The following is a 22020-nucleotide window of genomic DNA, read 5'->3' as shown; positions in this document are numbered from 1 at the left end:
ATACACACAGACACTATATGGACAAAAGTATTGGGCCACACCTCTTAATCATTGAATTCGGGTGTTTCATTCAGTTCCATTGCCACAGGTGTATGAAATCTGGATGAATGGGCAAAAATTCCCACAGACACACTCCAAAATCTTGTAGAAATCCTTCCCAGTAGAGCAGAATTCTAGCTGTAATTTCACATTACTGCCAATGGATTTAAAATGGGATGTCATAAAAGCTACTGTAGGTGTCCCAATACTTATTTTTATGTAGCTGGGTGCCTTTACAGTACAAAGACCAGAAGCAATGAAAACAGAGTAATCTGTGCAATCCAGTACTCACCTCTCGCTCAGGACATGGCAACAGCAATCAACAAACATTGGCATGTTGTCAGCAGGTCTGGCCTGGATGTCTGCATAAATTCGACTTTTGTGTGTCATGAGTTTACCATACCTACTGCATTAGAGATGTTCACAGAAAGCCACACAAAATATTAAACTAATACACGTGATGTGTTTCATACATGTGTCACTTGTGAGTGTTGAAAGAAGAAGTTATTGAAAGACTGCAAAGAAAATAAAAGATATTGTTGTTTAAAACTAAATCTGGAGAATGACAGGACTAAGATCCTGTGGGACTTCCACTGCCGAAGCAGTGATGGCTAACCAATCAGATATCGTAGTGTTCGAAAACAACAGAAGAAGGCAGTAGTGCTAGATATAGCAATCCTGAGCGATAGCAACATCAAGAAGGAACATGAAAAGCTCGAGAAATACCAAGGCTGAAAGAGGAGTTAGAGAAGGTGTGGACAGTGAAGCCCCGAATCTGGAACAGTGGCTCCAGAAGACTCCAGGAGGAACATCTGAAATCTCAGTCCAGAAGAGTGCAGTCCTAGGAACAGCTTAGATACTGCACAGGTCCTTCAAGCTCTCAGGCCTCTTTCTGGTAAAGGACCCAAATTTTAAGGAAAAAAATGCAGAAAAAGGCGAGAGGGAATTTATTTTATTTTTTTATGTATATAAATGTATTCTGTGAACAAGGGCAGTCAGGTTCCATTTGCTCTAACAGCCACCTTTCCTTTATTGAGATTCGGTGGCTCATATCCGAGAACAAAGTGATAAGCTGTAAACCTTAAACTAGAAACCTGCGGGTCACATTACTGATGTTCTATGCTTTAACTCATGTCAGTCAAGAGAGGAGAAAGAACACCTAACTATACTGATAGAAGTCATGAAATTCATTCCCTTACATACACACATGCAGTTAGTATAAGTTAGCAGTCAGTAAGTCATATCTTGGACTTAAAACAATTCCTTTCAACTGTGTGTGTGTGTGTGTGCGTGTGTGTGTGTGTGTGTGTGTGTGTGTGTGTGTGTGTGTGTGTGCGTGCGTGTATGCGTGCACGTGTGTGTGCAGGGCATGCAGGTAGGAACCAGGGAGCTGCAGGAGATGGGCCTGAAGTTCTGCCACAGTCTTCTGTCTGTAACCAAAGACATGAAGGCTCTTCACAGCCGAAGACTCATCAACCCCATGGACCTGGATCACAGCATCCGGGACCACAAGTCTCACAAGTAAGACACATCATTACAAGGCCTGTCTCATGCCCATTTTTGTCAAAATATCCTCTAATAGAGTAACTTGACCCCCAAATCTTTTTTTTTTAATTTGAAAAGCAATATATATGGATATTTAGCACTGTTTTTGATTGATTTAGGTCCAACTCTTGACATAAATGGCTCTACCTCATAAAGAGTCACCAAATTTTTAAAGTATGGCTATAAGAAATAATTGATAAATACTAAAAATAATCAGTACGAATCAGTAATCAACAAATAATCAATGCAAGTATATGTACATGTGTGGATGTGTAAATGTGTGTGTGTTGGTGTAAGTGTGAACACACCAAGAGACAAATACCCCTTTCATACCAAAATTAGTGTGTATGCAGGTTTTTCAAATAAAATAACACCCACTAAATATAAATAATAGGCTGCCTTCCTACTCCCAGAAAACAAACTGCCGCAGCACAAGAGTCAGCCTTTCTGTCAGCTTTTCTATGTGTGTGTGTGTGTGTGTATGTGTGTGTGTTGTTTGTTTTGTTGGTGTGTCGACATCGCAGACAGGTAGGAACACAGATAAACAGTAGACAGCAGCAGGACAGAGGTCTGTGAAAATGTTTCAGTGGCTTCTACTTTTTCTATATCTCTTATTTACTCTCTTACTTTCAAATTGGTGCAGACTAACTTGGATTGATGTTTTAGCTGCTTAGGAGGAGAAGTACAATAATTTGCAATGGCACGTCATTGTATCTCAGTTAAGGAGCTGGAAGCAATAAAATCTCTTCTAAAGCGGACATGTATCCACTGAGGGGCAGAAAGGATTCAGGCCAGCCTCACTGTGATACTGACTCTGCTCCCTCTTTTTGTCCGACACTTGCAGTTTCATTTCTCCCCTATGATGCGACCAGCTTGTTGGCGTATGCCATCAGTGGGCACCCTTTCGCGGTCCACAGCACGGACAGACGTACAATAGATGTTGTAAATAACAATTAAATTACTATAATGAAAAAAAGCACATAGAAAGAGAGAGGGGAAGAGAGAGGGGGAGAGATGCACAGCAATGACGTAATCGGAGAAGACGGACAAAATCAACAAAGGACTCTACGAAAATAGCTCAACTTTGAGCGGCTGCTGACCTTTGGAGTGGTTCAGAAGACTTTTTTTTTATAAGTGCATGCTTTTTTTTCTCTCATACATACTATTTTACTTTGCTTTCTCAGTATGTCAGCAAAGATGTTCCAAGTGTATCTATTGTTTGTATGGTATACTTTGCTCGTAGATACCCTGGCCATTCTTGTTAAAGAACAATGAGGGTATAATACCTTACAAGTGTTGCAAAAAATACATGTTGATATCAACAGAAGTACCACCAGGAGGTACCAAAACTGGCCAGAGAAAATCATTAGTTGGGTGGAGGCCAGTCAGCTAACTGATGTATAAAGGCAGTACACATCTTTTGATACAAATCACAAAGAGCCGTGGACTCAAAGTCTGAAGAAGGATTTTATGTGACTCTGCCTTCTAACGCCAGTCTCGGCATGTATACAGGAAACACCATTTCTGACTTTTGAATGGGTTTAGCCCAGCATCATCACTTGGAGGGTCCCTGGCAAGTAGCTTTCACAGAGATTTCATACCCTCACACTTTTATAATGTTAGCGCTAAGGAAGCAATTTTTGAATGGATAAACACTGCACAGAGTTCCAGAACACATACCTCAAAAATGTATCTATTACGATAGCAAATTAACCATCCACAGGGAAAGATCTGAAGAAGGCTATTACGATGATAAATAAATAATTTTGAGACAATTAAATGCGTTGCTTAAAAGGATGAGATCTGAAGTCACTCTCAGGTATATCCCCTTAAAAAATGTGTTTCAATGGTGGGTAGCGGTCGCTATCAAGTGCGTTTTTTCCCCCCAGTGGCGTACATTGTAGTTTTAAAAGCTGGTGAATTGTTCAAGTGCGGTCCTCATTTGTCTGATATAAAAGCCGGGAAGTACCAGTTCTTCTGTTACTGCGATCTGGTGCCACCGCAAGTGGTTGGCGACTCGTACACTCCGCTTTGACAAACGGTTCAAATAGAGGGCAAATTTGGCGACATAGTCACTAAAACCTTTAGCCCGGCTTACTACATACCTGTGGTACAGGCACATATTGAAAACGCTCATGTAGAAATAAAGACGAATCAAAACCAGCCGGTAAATTTTACCTACTGAATAGGGGTTTTGACATTACATTTTAAGCCTGTTAAAGAGCTGAAGCTTGCTGAAAATAATTAAAAGATGGTGCAAGCAGAACCTCACCCCTATCTGTATCGATTTGTTAATTATTATGAAAATCAAGTGGGAAATGGGATGCCTGGGTTCTATCGGGCTCCTATGATGTACGGCAAGAGACTGGGATCCATATTTTCGAAATTATTTCGCTTTGTTACACCGATGCTTACAAAAGATGTTGCCATTGCTAAGCCTCATCTTAAAAGTGCTGCAACAGAGCTGTTTGGCAAGTGACTCAAAAACAAGCTCCAGTCGCAGAAGATCAAGATGGCGCGGGTCTAATGCGTCTAGCTTAAAGACCCGGAAAAAGACCCCCAGGGCGTCGTGTAGGGGGTCATAAAAGACCAAAGACCAAAAGTTGGAGCAAATCAGTGCAGAAAAGACATGCCATGAGAAGAAGGGCCAGTGATATATCCCCTTGATGGCTCTTCTACACCAAGTTGGAGCTGGATTTATTCGCAGCCCCGCCCACTCAGCTTTCTATCGAACAAAGCCAGTATTTCGAAGTAACACCAGTCTCCGCTCTCACTGACTTTTCGCCCTTGGAGTTTGTGCTTCAAGGTCAAGGTGATCGCTATGTGGATCTCCGTAACACTTCATCTGCGTTTGATTGTTAACGGGGATGAAACAAACTTGGCGCAGGATGTCCCCGTAGGGGTGCTAAACTATCCAGTTAATCCAATCTTCTCGCAGGTGGATGTAACCCTAGGCGACAGGCTGATTTCTCAATCCAGCGCCACCCGCATTTTGTTTAATGGGTCAGCCCAACTCTGATTTCAGATTAAAAATACTAGGGGCTTCTCTTTTTGTGAAAAAGGTGGCAGTTTCCCCTGCCGTGCGTCTGGGCCATTCAGCGGCCCTGCTGAAAGGCAACACGTTCTACCCGTTATCTAGAATTAATGTGAAAACCTGCTCCATCCCCCAAAATTCCAGAATATGTAACCAAGATAATGTCATTTCTGGCTTGTTGCCAAAATATTTGGTCTTCACTCTTGTACATAATATCACATTTACAGGGAGAAGAGATCTTTCACCTTTCAACTTCACCCACTACGATGTAGAGTATTTGGCTCTCTGTCAAGACGGTAGACAGATTCTATCAAAAGCCTTCCAACCTCAATCTAACAACAGGATTACTGTCTGAGGGCAGCATGGTGGCGTTGTGGTTAGAACTGTGGCCTCACAGCAAGAGGGTCCGTGGTTCAAACCCGGTTGGAATGGGGTTCGGTCCTTGGCCGTGTGGAGTTTGCATGTTTTCCCCATGTCTGCTTGGGTTCTCTCCGGGGTCTCCGGCTTCCTCCCACAGTCCAAAGACATGCAGGTCAGGTTGATTGATGACTCTAAATTGTCCTTAGGTGTGACTGTGAGTGCGTAAGGTTGTCTGTCTATATGTGTCAGCCCTGCAATAGTCTGGTGACCTGTCCAGGGTGTACCCCGCCTTCTGTCTGATGACAGCTGGGATTGGCTCCAGCACCCTCGCGACCCTTACGAGGACAAGCAGTTAATGAATGAATGAAAGGATTTCTATCAGAGAGTTTTACAACATCTTCACTGCCACTGGAAGACATCTCAAAGATTTACCTCTGTGTATTGACAGACAAGATTTTGAGCAGAGTTATGGCCTTTTTGTTTTTAATTTAAATCCCAGTGAGAACGTCGGGGCTCTCTCCCCTGTCTCTAATGGTAATTTAAGGCTTGAGATGAGATTCTTACCTCACATGGGGACTCTCGTGGTATATGCTGCATACAATTCTGTTTTAGAGATGAATTCAAAGCAGGGAGTTCTGGTGGATTATTACTGAAAAGATCAACACTGGTGAACTTGAAACACTCCTAAGACGCTTACTGGGTAACATATTCTGTGGTGTTTGGACTTCGGATGAATTGAGCACCCTGCGACCCCTATTGCTTACTGCTTACTATATTGTAAACACTCACCCTCAACACAGCCAGGAGAACACTGGCTGGCTATCACTCTGGAAGAAGGCTATCACTCTTTTACCCTAAAAGCATTCTCTTTTTCCTGGAAAATCATTGCAGGATAACTAACATTTTTTACCATAACTTCAACATGAACTATCCACCGCATGTGGGCAACACTGCGTGTATTACTTATGTCAGAGAGCCTGTGGGTTATCCTACAGAGATGTCATATCTCGCTCTTCAGACACCATGATGTGATGGTGTCAGACTTGAAAAATATCAGCGTTGTAATTCACCTCCCTGCACGAGGTCTTGTGACCAACTGTCATGTTCATTACATCTATTTAAAGATTGTCATAGACTGTAATAGACTGTAATAGACTGTGAGATGTAGAAAAAAAAAACATGTATCTGTATCTTAATCGTGTTTTATGAATTTATTAAAATCATACAAAATAAAAAACATCATCCAACATTACAGAGCCTTAATAATAATATTACATTGCCTCAATCATGCAATATTATGGGGGAAACCCTAGCCACAGCACACTGGACACCTTTCTTTTCTTCTACTTTTTGCTACGTTGTTTATGTGAGGAGGGAAGCTCATTGTCATCCTTCGTGAGCAATTGTTCTTGGTATTTTAGTTTTCTGAATTGCATGCGAGCATGCAGGTTAGAAACAGAGGTCTCTGGAATATTCAATTCTGATAGAGTTTCAAGAAACGGGGTCCAGCCTCTGGGTGAGGGGGCGTTGTATTTCTTATAGGAACCTGTTAGGTGTTTGATCAGGTCAGTCATATGGGAACCTCTTACCACTCTACCTCTGTAAATAAACTCTCCTCTGGGAGTCCACCTGCTCTGAGCTTCAGGTAGTTTATTCAATACATACTCTGCATTTTTACGATCACGAACAGGAAGGTTTTTCAATATCCCCTTTACAGCCACTTCCTCTTTGCTAAGTTGTTTGTCCTCTTCCAATTCTGCGTGTTTTAATTCATCTTGCGGTAGAGTCAAGGTCAAGCGGTGTACTTCATTCTGCCCTTGTTTGATGAAATTATGGTAACGCTGCAGTAGAGCGTTGTACTTTTTCATCTTTTCATAAGGACTGAGTCCTCCCCTCTCTAAAATTTCTTTCAGGTTTGAGGTTAATGTGATTTTCTGACCAGTCCTCCTATTAACTTTCCTATTATAGGAACTGCTGCTGTAAGCAGAGGAAGGAGAAAACCCCCCGTTTGCTGCAATACACCCCGTTTACGCTTCAGACTAATTTTCTTGTCAGCCAGCAACCTGATCAATTTCTTTTGTCTTTTGAGTTTTTGATACTGTTGGCGAGAGAGGGGAATGTTTCCCTTAAAAAAATATTAAGAGCAATCTCGGACAAAGACTGAAGAAGATCTGAGGAGCAACCTCTTAAAATATCCTTGCGCTTCTTGGGTGTGGCGTGAGCTAAAAAACCTTAAGTAAAGGGGGCATTTCTCTTCATGTGTGCCTGGCATAGTGGTTAAGATTTGGGCAGATACACAGCAGGCCACTCACCAGGTAGAATCCCTGTTCTCAGTCTGAACTGGTCTGCACAAACTCACAGGCAGGTGAACACAGTAATGCAGCAGCACACAGAGGATTAGGCAGAATTGTGGTCTTTATTGCAGTCCAAGATCAGTTCACAGTAATCAAAAACTCACAGCAACAGTACCAAAACGATCATGCAAAAACTCACAGGTCTGGAAATCGGTCACGAAGATCATATACAAGGAATCAACATTTGGTCACGGGGAAGACAAGACGAACTGGCACAGAGGGAAGGGAGAGCTTGGCTTATAAACACACGAGGGAGGGGCAGAACGAGACACAGGTGAAGCAAAGTAGGGTAATCCACCAGTGGTGGAAAAAAAAAAAAAAAATATATATATATATATATATATATATATATATATATATTTTAAAAATGCAACAGTTCAATCCAAAAATACAGTATTTACAATCAATATAGAAAAAAACAAACAAATTAGCAGTTTAATCCTAAAATACAATATTTATAATCACAATAGAAAAACATTTATTCTTTCAGTTATGTTATTAGATCATTTTTTTTTAAAAGAAATTGGAACAGAAAAAAATATATATATCAAAACAAAAACAAACAACAACAATTTAACAACAAAGAAATTAATCAAAATAGAAAAAACAACAGTTTAATCCAAAAATAAAATATTTACAGTCACAAGAGACTTAGAGCTTAAGATCAATAGCCAAAGGGCTCAGTGTGACCATCTGGCAAAAGGCATCTTTTGTCATACACTACTCTAAACTTTTTCTGAAATGATGAATTTTCCAATCTGAAGCCTTTTTTATCCCTGACAATGTTTTGCTGTGGCGCTGTAATACCATCCCCCCAGTTGGATCTTGTATGTAACCCTCTACCAGTTGTTTAACACTGTCAAAGTTGATCTTTTCGCAGCTGGTATGGGTCTGTGTGATTCCCTTAACACACAGCAGAGCTTTACCTGATTTTGTTTTATAGGCATAAGACTTGGGTCCTGTGGCTGCAGACTCTGTAATAAAATCAAAATGCCTCTTGTTTTCCCTTTAAAAATGTTTTGATGTAGTCACAAAGATAGAGCTGCTTTTTTGCTCAAAATGCCAAACTTCAGAAATTTTACCCACTCTGTATCCTCCATCTAGAGCCATCAAAAACTCAGGAGTTGCCCAGGTGCGAAATAAGGCCCTCTCATCATCATTGTGCATGCGGGGACCACTCTGGTTGTTTTTGTCTGTACATGTACAACAGAGGGTAAAGACCAATTTTCCCTGGCTAGTTCTGTAAGGTAAAACTGGCAGATAAAGCCCTCGGGGTGGATGCACAGTGGCTTTAATCATGCCAAAGTACAATCATGGGTCTTTGAAGTCTCTCAAAATTAGCTCAGGGTGACCAATAGGGTAATCAAAGCTGGCGTTAACGTAAGGGTAGAGCGATGTCTATGTAGCGAATCTGCTCATCTGTGCCAACGGTGTACCTTAGACGAGCAGGACAGGACCTACTGCCAAACAGGGCATCGGGTATCAAAGGCCGAGGAGTGCGGTATTGCTGAAGAAAAGATCAGAATTTTTCATTCAAATCCAATCATGCCCAGATGAACTCGACCACAACATTTTCCATTGATTGCAAGTTATGCAGTTTTTCCTGACAGGCAGAGTGCAGCAAAAGTGGTACCTGTTAGTGGGTTGACTTTGACAGGTGAGAAACATTGCGGGCACCCATGATAGAAGCAACCGAGAAATTCCCACACTTTTTTAACGCCACTTTCCAATTTCCACTGGATGCCTGCATCTGAATACCTCTTAGTTTGCTGACGGTAATTGTCAGGTGAGGGAATGGCCATTGTGTTGGGTGGGAGGAAATTTGATTTGAAAACTTTCATGCACGCTCGTCATACAGCTAAAAGGATCAACATCAGTCTCTGCAATGAACTCGCTGCGAAAATTTGAACATGCTGTGGCCAAAATTTTGATGTCATTATCGCATTAAGCTATTGCTTCTTTTTTTAAATCAAAAATTGCTCTGGCTTTGGTCACGTACCACGCTTCAAATTCTTGCTTTTTAACCTCTGACATGCGTTCTACACCGTAGGCTTCAGGGGCTGGGTAGGAGCTGACATAATTTAAATGGTTTTCAGAGCTGAAAACATGGGGAAAGTAACCTTTACTTAAACTTTCTTTGTCAAAAATGAGAGAGAGTCAATGTAAATTTGATGGAATATCTGGTCCTCAAAAATGTAGAACCTGCCTTGCATGATTATGTCAGGGGTTATACTTTGACGAACTAAATAATTGAGAAGAAGATAACCGTCAAAACCTTTGGCATTGTGAGCGATGACAACATATTTGGCATATTTTTTTCTTCTGAAATGTTTGAAAAATTGTTTAACACAATCAACCCCATTTTTCACCTTTCAAAGTTTCTGTGCTGAGATAAAAGGGAATATGCTCACCTGAACCATTAACATATGTTTCAAAATCGTAAAACACATACTTGTCAGAATGCTTTTCTTCTGGTTTCAACGGTTGCATGTAACACAAGTGACTATCATCATCCTCTGCAATTTGCCCGCTACATACAGGGCACTTTTTACGTGCACACTTGTGAGCAGCTCCCTCGAGTGTGGTAGGTTTGTAGTATGTCAATTTGCACCTCAGACACTTTTTACTGGTATCACATTCACTGAGCCACTTATCAGCTTTAGGGTGATATTTTGGTGATTTGTGTGCATTAAAGCAGTGAGTAGAAAATCAGGTCTTACAGTCGCCACACATAATTGTGTTTTTGTCTTTTTGTTTTATGCAGTTGGCACACGAAGCAGTGACCTGCGCAGTGGTGCCTCATGTGGAGGTCATAACCTGTGTAACAATATTCACACACATGGCTTGTACCCAGGAATGTTTTCAGACAAGTTATGCCATAGTAGTGGTTTTTGAAAAGGAAGAGAAAAACTGTTTTAGCATGTTTCCCACCAGATGTTTGAAATTTAGAAAGCGCTCTCTCACCCCTGTTCTATAAAACACTACTATTTTACAGTCAAGGGTTTGCTCAAATTTAGTAATATCACTAAAGGACAAGGAGTATGGGGAGATAATCCAATCTGATTCTGTATTTTGTGGGCTCTTACAGTAGCCTCATCCAGGTTTAAATTGGGATACAGCAAAAGTGCTAGTTTAATGGCAAAGCATAACTGATTATCAGCATTGTTGACTATATGCTGACAGCACATTTTCTTCTTAACAATATCGCTGTCAAAAATATGTTCAAGTTTTCTTTTTGTGCCACCGCGAGGACTACGCACTACCTGCACAACTAACTCTAGAGTGCTGTCGGTCATAATGGCCATGTTAGATTGTACTAACCTGTCGAGAAGATTTTGAAATTCGTTTAGAGTCACGTCTCCGTCGTGATTAACGATAACAGAGACATAATTTTGAAGACTTTCTCCCCTTAATTCTAGCTGTACCACATCCCCCTGCCTTGCGTGCGATAAGGCTCTATTTACTGCCCCTTGTGCAGAGCCCATAACATTATTGTAAAACTCTGCAAAATCGAGCACAGGCTGTGGGGAGGGAAAATTCAGTACTTGTCTAATTTCAATGTTGTTAAAATTATTTCTGTGAATGATTCTAGGCATAGGTGGAGAATTCCCTCCACCAATCATACCCATGTTCGATGGCCCAGGTTGTTGTTCATTTAAGTATATATCGATTAAGTTATTATTTTGATTGAAAAAGGGTTGCGCCAAGACATTTAGAGCCTGTTCCAAATTTTCTAGATGTTGGGCATCAGAAAGAGGGGGGTTATTGAGGGTTACGTTTGTTTCACTTTGGGTTTGTAATTTGCAGGGTTCAGGCGATATGAGAGCAGAGTCTTGATAATTTTGTCTTACAATATCATGCGTCAGAGCGTCAATTTCTGATTGAAGGAACTGAACACAAGCCTGACTGGTAGAGGGCTGTGTCAGCACATTTAAAGCCTCTTCCAAATTTCCGAGATGTTGAAAATCAGAGACTGGAGCCCTTTGGTTATGTTCACCCATGATTAACAATAGTAATGAAACCCTGTGACAAGGCTACATTTTTTAAATGCCCATCCGACTCTTTATTTATTTTGCATGAAATATTTTGCTGTAGCTATAGTATATCGTGAAAGGAATTCAGGTAACTCCTCACTTACAATAGGCCAAAGGTTGGTAAAGAGTTGTCTTGTTCTCCTCCTTCTTCTTCTTCTTCTTCTCCTTCCAACAAAGGATCTTCCGTGTCCTACAGCAATCCGCGGTGTTTTTGTCGCTGTGCTTGATTGAGCTGCCCCTGCTGCTACTGCTGCTGTTGCTGCTGGTGGTGCCCCTGCTGGTGGTGTCCCTTCTTCTCCTGATGAACAAAAAAAACCAAACATTTTTTTAAAATAATGATAATCAAATAAATTAAAACGCAAACAAAACTCAAACAAAAATACTGTTACTCACCAGCGATTAAACCCCGATCCAAATCCTGAAGTCTACCCAATTTCCCTGCAGTTTCTGGTTCTGCTGGAGCCCCTAAAAAATATTTTTTTGAAATCATAAAAGAAAACGTCAGATTTCAAACTATACATCTTAGACATGTAATAAATATTTGCCACTGCAAAACTGAGATATAGAATTTAAAAAGCTTACTTGCTGCAAAATTCAGTTTCCTCTGAGTCAGAACTCAGTGTAATATATTCTGTTACTTCAGCTTCTTCCAAGCCTAAATAAAACAAACCAAAGCAGTTTTACATTAAGTCAATTGTATTTTGAAACATTAAGACATCAATCCAAACCAACTGACCATTAAATCAAATGTATTTTGAAACATTAAGACATTAATCACTTTTCAAGTGCTCAAGCACTTTTCACCTCATTGTATCATCAATGACCAGACCAAGACTCTCAGCACTCTGTTTACTGGCCCACTGCAGTCTGTGAACTGAGACTGTTTCTTATATACCTTAGCTACAAGGACACTAAGATCTTGCAGGGTCTCGCACGGTTAAAAAAAAGTATTGCATGCTTGAAACACTGTAAAAAAATAATAAAAATGTAAAATGCAGTTTACCTTCAAATTTCCACTCTTGACTCCACTCAGAAGTCTCTTGAGATCCTATAGACACATGAAGAAAATGTCAATACAGCAGATAAAAGGTGTTACATCAGAGTAAAGGAACATGATGAAAACATATTGGTTTAATAACAAATATTTAAGACTCACGGAATTCAGCTAGCTGACTGGGGCGCACAACTGGTGTGCCTGCAATAAAAGCATAATGTAATTATAATCGCTGGATATACAATCTCAAGCAGTGAAGTACATCATAATATAAATTACAATTAAATTCATAAATAAATACATCCATTATGTATAAATATTGCATGGCCAGTAGTTTAGGTATAGGTATATTTAATACTCACTCACTCAAGCATTTTGTATATGGGGTATTTGTCTTGTATAAGTATTTGGGAAAAATATTTAAAAAATGAATTGACCATTTTTAGGGAGAGGTGTGGGGGCTTTGGCTCAATAATTTCATTGATACCCTACTTGTAGACAAATTGGAGTCAATTTGTCCACGTCACACAAGCAGAGTCTTTTGTACACAAGCCTTCTCATATCTTGTCCGCCTACTTACTTAATTACCACTTAAACACACAACATTTGCCACAATTATGACCTCTCTGCAGACAGGATAAATGGATCATCCCTCTTCGTTAATGTCACACCAGCAGAGTCTCTGCATACAAGCCTGACGATATTTTGTCCATCTCGTCCCGCCACTTCCTAATCCTAATTACAAATTTTAAACAATAAGCGCCCTCTACAAGTATCATAAATAAATCAGAATCTCTTTACACGTCACACACACACACATACTGCCAAACTCATCCATCAAATTAAGCCTTTGATGTGACAGAAAGTATGTTCTTTACTTTTTTTGACATCCCCTGACAGACCAAACCTATGTCAGCCTAATTAGGAGCTGGTCAAAGGCAAGCCTAAGCCAGCCCTAATTATAAGCTTTATCAAAGAGGAAAGTCTTAAGTCTACTCTTAAATGTGGAGACGGTGTCTACCTCCCGGACCAAAACTGGAAGATGGTTCCACAAAAGAGGAGCCTGATAGCTGAAAACTCTGGCTCCTCTTCTACTTTCAAAGACTTTAGTAACAACAAGTAACCCTGCATTTTCAGAACCCAGTGGACAATAGGGAACTATGAACTCTGAAAGATATGATGAAGTATGACCATTCAGAGCTATGCAAAGGACACACAGACAAAGATTTCTTAGTTAGATGTATAATAATGTATAATTATGTTGTGTTATACTGTGAATGTTTGGGGTATGTTTGGTCATGCTGGACTCTTTCACCTCCTACACATGCTTACTAAAATGCTTATTTGGGTCAGACCACCAAGCGGTATTATTATTATTACTATTATTTATTCATTTCATTTTTTTATGAAATGATTCACATTTTTGAGGAGTATCAATAACATTTTTTGACAACATCTTCCTCTTCCACTCACAGACACACACATGCAGCTCCTTTTGCTGCCTGAGTTGGTGAGGCCAAATGGGTCATGAACTAGATTGATGGATGGATGGATGGATGGATAGATGGATGGATGAATGGATGAATGGATGAATGGATGGATGGATAGTGAAGTAGGCTTCAGTATGAGCATGTGAAAATATATTTTATGCTTTGTAGTATGCCAGTGTTAAATGCTTTAAAGGCACTACCACAAAATTTGCTGCATAAACTGTGACTTTTGGTGTAAAGCACACCCACATCTGGTCTTCTATCCACATACAGATACAGAAACAGAATACTTTGTTGGTTGAGCAGATACAGGCCCCAGTTACCAATGAACTTTCATTATATGGATTAGCCAGGCTAATCGGATGTCACTGGGTGGGCTGCTGCTGAATGCCTGTTCAGCTGCCACGATCGGCGGGTGGGCTGCCACAGTCAGCAGGTGGGCTGCTGCTGAAAGCCCTGTGAGCAAACACAGCGATCCCTACATTATTCAAATTGACACATCACATATAATAAAGTGATGTACTGTACTAGTTAACATTAGCTAGCACAGTCAGTTAATAAAGAGTTGAATTTAATCATTACTCATCTGTTACATTTGGAAATTAAAATAAAAAAAAAGAAACAATTTTATGTTGTTTTATAGTTTAGTCCTTTCTGTTAATATTTTTGTTGGTCCTTTGCAGGGATGCTATGCAGACTGTACGGTCTCAGACAGTGGCACAAGTAAAGGCGTGTGTACTTCACATTCACCTTTTTTTTTTAAGTTTAAGTTTACCACTACTGTTAGAGCAGCTGAGAGCTGCACAGGTTCTTCCTCAACTCCCAGACATCATTTTCAAAAGTTACGTTACAGACAGTAAAGGTAAAAGTAGAAAAATGTACACTTCTCAGTACAGCTTGCATTCAAACAGATGCAGAAGTGAGGGAGATGCCACTGCAGTAATGGCGACTTGTTAACTTCCCATACTTCGCCAGATTCGTCTATACATTCTGACAGCTATCACTAATCTTTTTTTTTTCCACTGGATGTGCTCAATGCCAACTAATTTATCTATTTTTTTTTTCTACCAGGGCTATCAAACAGTTGATTTTTTAAATTGTGATTAATCACAGAATTCCTATAGTTACCCATGATTAATTAAAAATTTTTTTAGTCATATGCGTTCAGTTCCATTATTTTGCATTTAAAAACAGTTATGAAGTCCCAATTGACATGGTAACGCAGTTCTTACCAAATTGTCTTGATTAGGAATAAAATGACACCATTAACTACATGGGACTATAAACTCATTGAGTCAAGTCAAGTCAAGTCAGTTTTATTTATATAGCCCATTATCACAAAACATGGTTTGCCTCAGAGGGCTTTACAGTGTACGACATCCCTCTGCCCTTAGACCCTCACATCACCCAAGGAAAAACTCCCCAAAAAGAACCCCTGTAACGGGGAAAAAAAAGAGTAAGAAACCTCAGGAAGAGCGGTAGAGGATAGTGAGGGATCCCTCTTCCAAGAAATGAATGGCAAATACAAATACAATACAAATACAATACAATCATGGCAAAAAAGGAAAGAGAGAGAGAGGAGGGGGGGGGGGGGGGGGGGGGGGGGGGGGATGCATGCATGTCATATTACAATAATGGTAGGTGTGAAATTAGTAATTGCTCTCTATGATGATGTTGATAGAGATGATAACAGTCTCATGCATATGTTGAAAGGGAGGTGTCCAAAGGCAAGATCACAGCATCGGCGCAACCAGGACCAGACCACGATCAGGGCGAGCGGGGGGCACAGAATCAGTACAGCCACAGCACGAACACAACCAAAGGCAGGGTCGCGGCATCAGCACAGCTATCACCACGCTCAGGCACAGTCAAGGTTACGGCCAGGATCCAGGGAAACTAGGAAAACAAGGGAGCAGGAATGCTCCTGAGAGGCAACAGGATTAGCGTAGTGCAGTTCAACAGACCCAGGCTCTGTAATCGCGAAGCCCCAGGTAGTGAGAGTACCACATGGCTATCACAGAGCTAAGCTAAGCTTGCACATGGCAATGCAGTTAACAGACATGCATGATTTCTGATGGCGGCATTGAGAGAAGGAAAGGAGCTCAGCGTATCAGAGGAAGTCCCCCGGCAGGTTAAACCTATGTCAGCCTAACTATGGGCTGGTCCAGGCAACCTGAGCCAGCCCTAATTATAAGCTTTATCAAAGAGGAAGGTCTTAAGTCTACCCTTAAAAGTTGAAAACGGCGTCTGCCTCCCTGACCGAAAATGGAAGATGGTTCCATAGGAGAGGAGCGTGGTAGCTGAAGGCTCTGGTTCCTAACCTACTTTTGGAAATTTTGGGAACCACAAGTAACCCTGCGTTTTCAGAGCGCAGTGATCTTGAGGGTTGGTAAGGAACTATGAGCTGTGACAGATAGGATGGAGCCTGACCATTTAGAGCTTTGTAAGTAAGGAGGAGGATTTTAAATTCAATCCTGGATTTCACAGGGAGCCAGTGCAGAGAAGCTAAAACAGGAGAAATATGGTCCCTTTTCTTGCTTCCCGTTAAAACACGAGCAGCAGCGTTCTGCACCAGTTGGAGAGACCTAAGAGATTTGTTGGGGCAACCAAATAATAGGGAATTACAGTAATCCAGCCTAGAAGTGACAAATGCATGTACTAATTTTTCAGCATCTGTTTGGGATAGGATATGTCTAATTTTTGCGATGTTACGCAAGTGAAAGAAAGCCGTCCTTGAAGTTTGTTTTATATGGGAGGCAAAGGAAAAATCCTGGTCAAATAAAACTCCGAGGTTCCTTACAGTTGTGCTAGAGGCCAAGGTAATGCCATCTAGAGAAATTAAATTGTTGGAAAAGGAGCTTCTGAGGTGTTTTGGGCCAAGAACAATAACTTCAGTTTTGTCTGAATTCAACATCAGGAAATTACAGCTCATCCAGGCTTTTACATCCTTAAGACATGTTTGAAGTCTAGATAGCTGATCAGTTTCATCTGGTTTCATAGATAGATATAATTGTGTATCATCAGCATAACAATGGAAATTTAAGGAATGTTTTCTAATTATGTTGCCTAGAGGAAGCATATATAAAGTGAAAAGGATTGGTCCAAGCACCGACCTTGTGGCACTCCAAAGCAGACCTTTGTATGTGCGGAGGGTTGATCATTGATGTGAACAAATTGGGAACGATCTGATAAGTATGACTTAAACCAGGCTAGTGACGTTCCAGAAAGTCACAGAGCTGATGAGCAACCACTCTCTCAAGGATTTTAGAAATAAAGGGGAGATTAGATATCGGTCTATAGTTAGCTAAAATCTCAGGATCGAGAGTGGGCTTCTTTAGAAGAGGTTTAATGACAGCTACTTTAAAAGACTGGGGTACATAACCTGTTAATAAAGACGCATTGATTATATCTAATAAAAAGTTGTCTAATAAAGGCAAAACTTCCTTAAGGAGCTTAGTTGGGATGGGGTCTAGCAGGCATGTTGATGGCTTAGATGCAGAAACCAAAGTATAGAGTTGATGAAGGTCAATGGGGGAGAAATGGTCTAGATAAATTTCGGGCCTTGCTGCCATAATCAGGCTATCTGAGTTCGGGGTCAGGTCAGTTGAGGGTAGCCCTATTATATAATGGAAAGTGGCTTGTGCCAGCTTTTCTGACCATTTTGAGTCATCTTTCAAGACCCACAGAACATTTTGTACAAAGACTCTGAAAACACCGAATAGCTCAAATGAAAGAAGAAACTCTCTTTTTCATCATGAAGAAAACCTTTTGTTTGCACCTTGTTCCATTCTTGATTTATCTGAAGTTGAATAGAGGCTCGTTTCATCAAAAAGACCACAAAGACTTTTTTTGTGAAAGGGAGTCTGTCAAGCAAAACAATGATTTGAATGTTATAATTTTGCCTTCAATGACATAAAAGACATCTGAAAATTGTATTACAAATGTGTGTAAATATGCAAAGTACAGCACAATGCAACAAATCAGGCAGTTCAGAGAGAGAAAACCCACAAAATAGAACCGGAGTCCTTTTCCATTATTCCTACCTGCAGTATTCGGGTGACCGTGTCTGCTTTAAACACTAATTTTTTCAAAGTAAATGCTTTGGACCCCGCGGGACACTCAGTCAACATCATGGGGGGGAGGGCCCGAGATCCATGAGAGTTTCTTCCAGCGTCTGCTCGCGAAACTGGCCACTTGACCCTCTCTGATCCTGGCTACTCCACTTCATGTTTTGATCTACCATATTTTGTGCTACAACTACGAATCCCAGCAGCCCCAAAATTACACACAGGGAGCGCAAGAGCACCCCCATGTGCCAGCCGCCGAAAACACACTTTGACATATATATATGTCAATGGCACTTAAGCGTTGGCTTAAATTTTTCTAACGTTATTCTTCCCCCTTACTGAGAAGCATGACATGGTTGGTACCACTGGATTCCTCAGTTCCTCTAGTTTCACCAGTATCATCTCAGCCCAGTACAGCTTCTTAAAGACAAGAATGTTGGTGAATAATGTGATTTTAAAAAATGAAGGCATTTATTACAGGCCTTAATTGCATTCGGGTTAACACCTTAATGCTGACAGCCCTAATTTCTACCTTTTGTCATGTTTAAGTTACATGTTTCAAATGTATCGGTGTACTGTAAACATAGAAGAGCAAAATGTGAATTGAATTTGTATTTTCTTATTATATCAAACAATGTTTATGTGCATTCATTATTTACATGAGAACTATGAGTGGTCAGAGGCAGGTGTTTTGTTAGCCCCTAAAAAAAGATCAGAGCTACTAACATATTGATGGATGTCAAAATACACATACATTTCCTTCTGCAAACACTTAACACACAAATTTATTGAATGAGACTCATTGTGTTTAACATTACATATCTCCTCTTCTCTTATGCAGCTGTTTTGAGGACGATGAGCCTCCATGTGTCGAGGAGATTGAGTACTCCACAGACTGCCCAGCACTTAAAGGGACTGATCTGGACTCAAATGTTGACAGCATCATGGCCAGCTCTGATGAAGATGATGCAGAGGATGAAAGGCACAAGGGAGCCAAACATCGACAAAGCAGTCACCAGTCAATCATGAGGAGCCGCCTACTGCCACACCTGATCAGACAGTCCTCCACTGAAACACTCAGTGAGAAAAGAAACACATGTATGGGTAGCATCAATGGACAAATGATGAACTAAAGGAATATTTCTCTACTTCTCTACAGTTTTCCTTTAAAAGGTCTTCTAAGCATTGTAGGTTTTGTTTTTTGAAACATAGCAGGTGCATCTGAATAGAAAGAAACATCTGGGTAAATAATAAAACACTTTAAAGTCCAACTTGATAAATTAATCTTATAAGCTCATGTCAGTTCTCAGTTGAGATGGATCTGTTTGCACATACTTATGCCCCCTCCACCACTCATTAGACCTGTCAATGAGAACAATGAAAATAGAAATGCAGTTTTGACTAGGTCCAAGCGAGATTCTCTTACAATAGCTGAACAGTCACTACGCAGAACAGTGATTGTTTAGTCTCCTTCCATTAATTTATCCTGATAACACAAGTTATTGCCACAAAAACCATCATTAAGTTCATCATTAATAAACATAAAAAAAAGATGAATCATTCACTCATACAGCTCATACCGACTGTGTCTCACATTGTCCTGATGAGGCTTTCTGATGTAACCTCCAACTGGATCATCCTGACTGAGAAACTGCATGTATATGTAATCTGAACTCTGTCACTTCAAAAATATAAATACTGTATACAACATTTTATTCTGGTGATGCGGCTGGTAGAACTGTAAAGAGTAGAACTGTATTCTAGTTGTGCTTTACATGTGATGTTGTACATAGTAAATATGCTGTAGACAACACACTCTTCACTCCACCTTTTCATTCCCACTATAAAAAATTTTATCACAAAAGTATAACAATATTCAACCAAACAAAAGACTGTTTTCTATTCCTGCCTTATAATCACCTTATCCTGTATAAGAATTGAGACTAACAACAATAATGAATGATATGTTATCAGCTGACTGGAAGGCTGCTGTCACTGCTCTGGTGGCTACAGGCTGATACAGGAAACTGAGGAAAGACCAGCCAATCTGAAACTCAAATTCTGTTTTTTACATGATGAGAAGCAGAGGAGTTTGTGTAAATGTAATCTGGATCACATGCAAGCACATACTCCACTGAACCTGGGAAAGTACAATTCCAGTTCCTGAAAAGTTGGAATGCTGTGTAAACATAAATAAAAACAAAATGCAATGATTTGCACAGCTTGAGGTGGAGAAGCCACTGCTCTGAGCAGTTCTAAGCACGTTTTCAAACAGTAAGTTCTTGCAAAAATCCTGTTAATGGAGATTTTGTGTAATAGTGCCAATTCATTCATCATCACTCCAGCCTTAGAAAGCATGATACCACTATAACCACAACTATGAAGGTGGTAAATTATATCATTGACATTTTGGATAAGAAGCAGAGCTGTGTAGCTCTTTTTATTGACTTGTCCAAAGCTTTTGATACTGTTGACCATTTTATTTTATACAGAGATTGAAAAGTACTGGTAGTAATGAGCAGGCAGTGGGCTGGTCTGTGAATTACCTCTCAGAAAGGTCTTAATGTGTCAAATTTTATGGGCTCTAACTTGCTAAACACTTGTAACACTGTACCCCAGGGTTCTGTTTTAGGCCTGCTGTTATTTACAATCTATATTAATAGTCTGAATCAAACTGTGGATAATGGCAGCTTTCATTTTTATGCAGATGACTGTGAAATACCGTGCTGGTTCATCCATCACAGAGCTGTGGCTCAGTTGCAGGCTGCCTTTAACTTTATCCAGATTCTGTTCTCTCAATTAAAGCTGGTTTTGAATGCAAAAAAAAAAAAAAAAACACACCAAAAAACTAAGGTTATGTTTGCAATTTTATTGAACAGAGATCTGACTATAGCTATAGTCTCTGATCTCAAGATCTAGTCTTGTTGTCTGTTCCTCGTGCATGGACTGAGCTAGGAAGGAAAGCTTTTATGTGCTCTGCTCCCCCTCACTTGCAATAAACTCCAAAAAGATTTAAAACTGGGAAAGCTCTCATAAGTACAAGGGTGAACGACTTGGTTGGTATTTGTCATTGTGTGTAGGCGTGTTAATTATTTCTACATCTTTTTTTATTTTGGTAATTGCTGTGTGTCTGTAACTTTGCTTATGCTGCTGTCTTGGCCAGGTCTCCCTTGAAAAGTTATTGTTGATCTCTGCAAGACTTACCTGGTTAAACATGGGTTGAATGAAAACTCAAAATAAAAAATCTTTTTGACCTAAAGTCAATTAAATGTAGCACAAAGACAAGATATTTGATGCTTGAACTGACTGGATTTTTTGTAAATATACATATATATAATTTCTTTGTCTTGTATAGGAGTTAAGAAGTTCTCTGTCTCCTCCTCCATCTACACATAATGCACTGTGTTTTGAAAAAATGTCATGTGACTTTTATTCTACTTCTTATTCTTCCTCTCCTCCTTCTTCCTCTTAGTTCAGTTTAATGGTGGTTGGCATCCATAAAATCGCATTGACACCACTCGGTGTTGCACATCAAATGATCTATAAAAGCAAAAAAAAGTGTTTTCATTGCAGTTTTGCAAAATATTACTTTTTCGAATCACCTGAAATACCACCTAATGCAAGCATAAAAATGTTTTGCTATAAACAGGAGTTTTTTTTTTAAACTGAAGTGTTTCTTTTAGGCATAAAAATATGCAGAAACTTAGTATTATATTAATGCAATATATTAATATATTAATATTATGTAATTTGCGCAGTTTGAGGGTTAATAGAAAACCACCTTCTGTCTTGCTGGAATTGACAGGGTCTTCCCTGAAAAAGACAGCATATGTTGCTCCAAAACCTGTGTGTTCCTTTCAGGATTAAAGCTTCACATTGCCCAGGATGCCACAGGTTAAAACAACCCTCCACACCATCATAGTTGCTGGCAACAGTCTTGGCAACAAGAAATGTGGACTGATCAGACCACAGCACACTTTTCCACTTTGTTTCAGTCCATCTCAGATGAGCTTAGGCCCAGAGATATAATTGGTGTTTATGGACGTTGCTGACATTTTGACATTTGGCATGTGCATTTTGGTTTTCCAAAGTGTCTCCAAACC

At 40.1% G+C, this 22020-nt stretch overlaps 1 protein-coding gene across 1 annotated transcript in view; it reads left to right on the top strand.

Annotated features, from left to right (window-relative positions):
• LOC121950740 (cytosolic carboxypeptidase 4) overlaps window positions 1-21228 on the top strand; it is a 149038-nt gene extending 127810 nt beyond the window's left edge. Inside the window, exons 25-26 of the mRNA XM_042496838.1 lie at window positions 1406-1560; window positions 18759-21228. Coding sequence (XP_042352772.1) covers window positions 1406-1560; window positions 18759-19050 — 447 coding nt within the window. The 3' untranslated portion in view covers window positions 19051-21228. The remainder of the gene's footprint in view (window positions 1-1405; window positions 1561-18758) is intronic.
• The last annotated feature ends 792 nt before the right edge of the window (window positions 21229-22020 follow it).

The sequence above is a fragment of the Plectropomus leopardus genome, chromosome 11, assembly GCF_008729295.1.
Source record: "Plectropomus leopardus isolate mb chromosome 11, YSFRI_Pleo_2.0, whole genome shotgun sequence".
Taxonomy (NCBI): domain Eukaryota; kingdom Metazoa; phylum Chordata; class Actinopteri; order Perciformes; family Serranidae; genus Plectropomus; species Plectropomus leopardus.
This window is presented reverse-complemented; position numbering and strand designations above follow the sequence as displayed.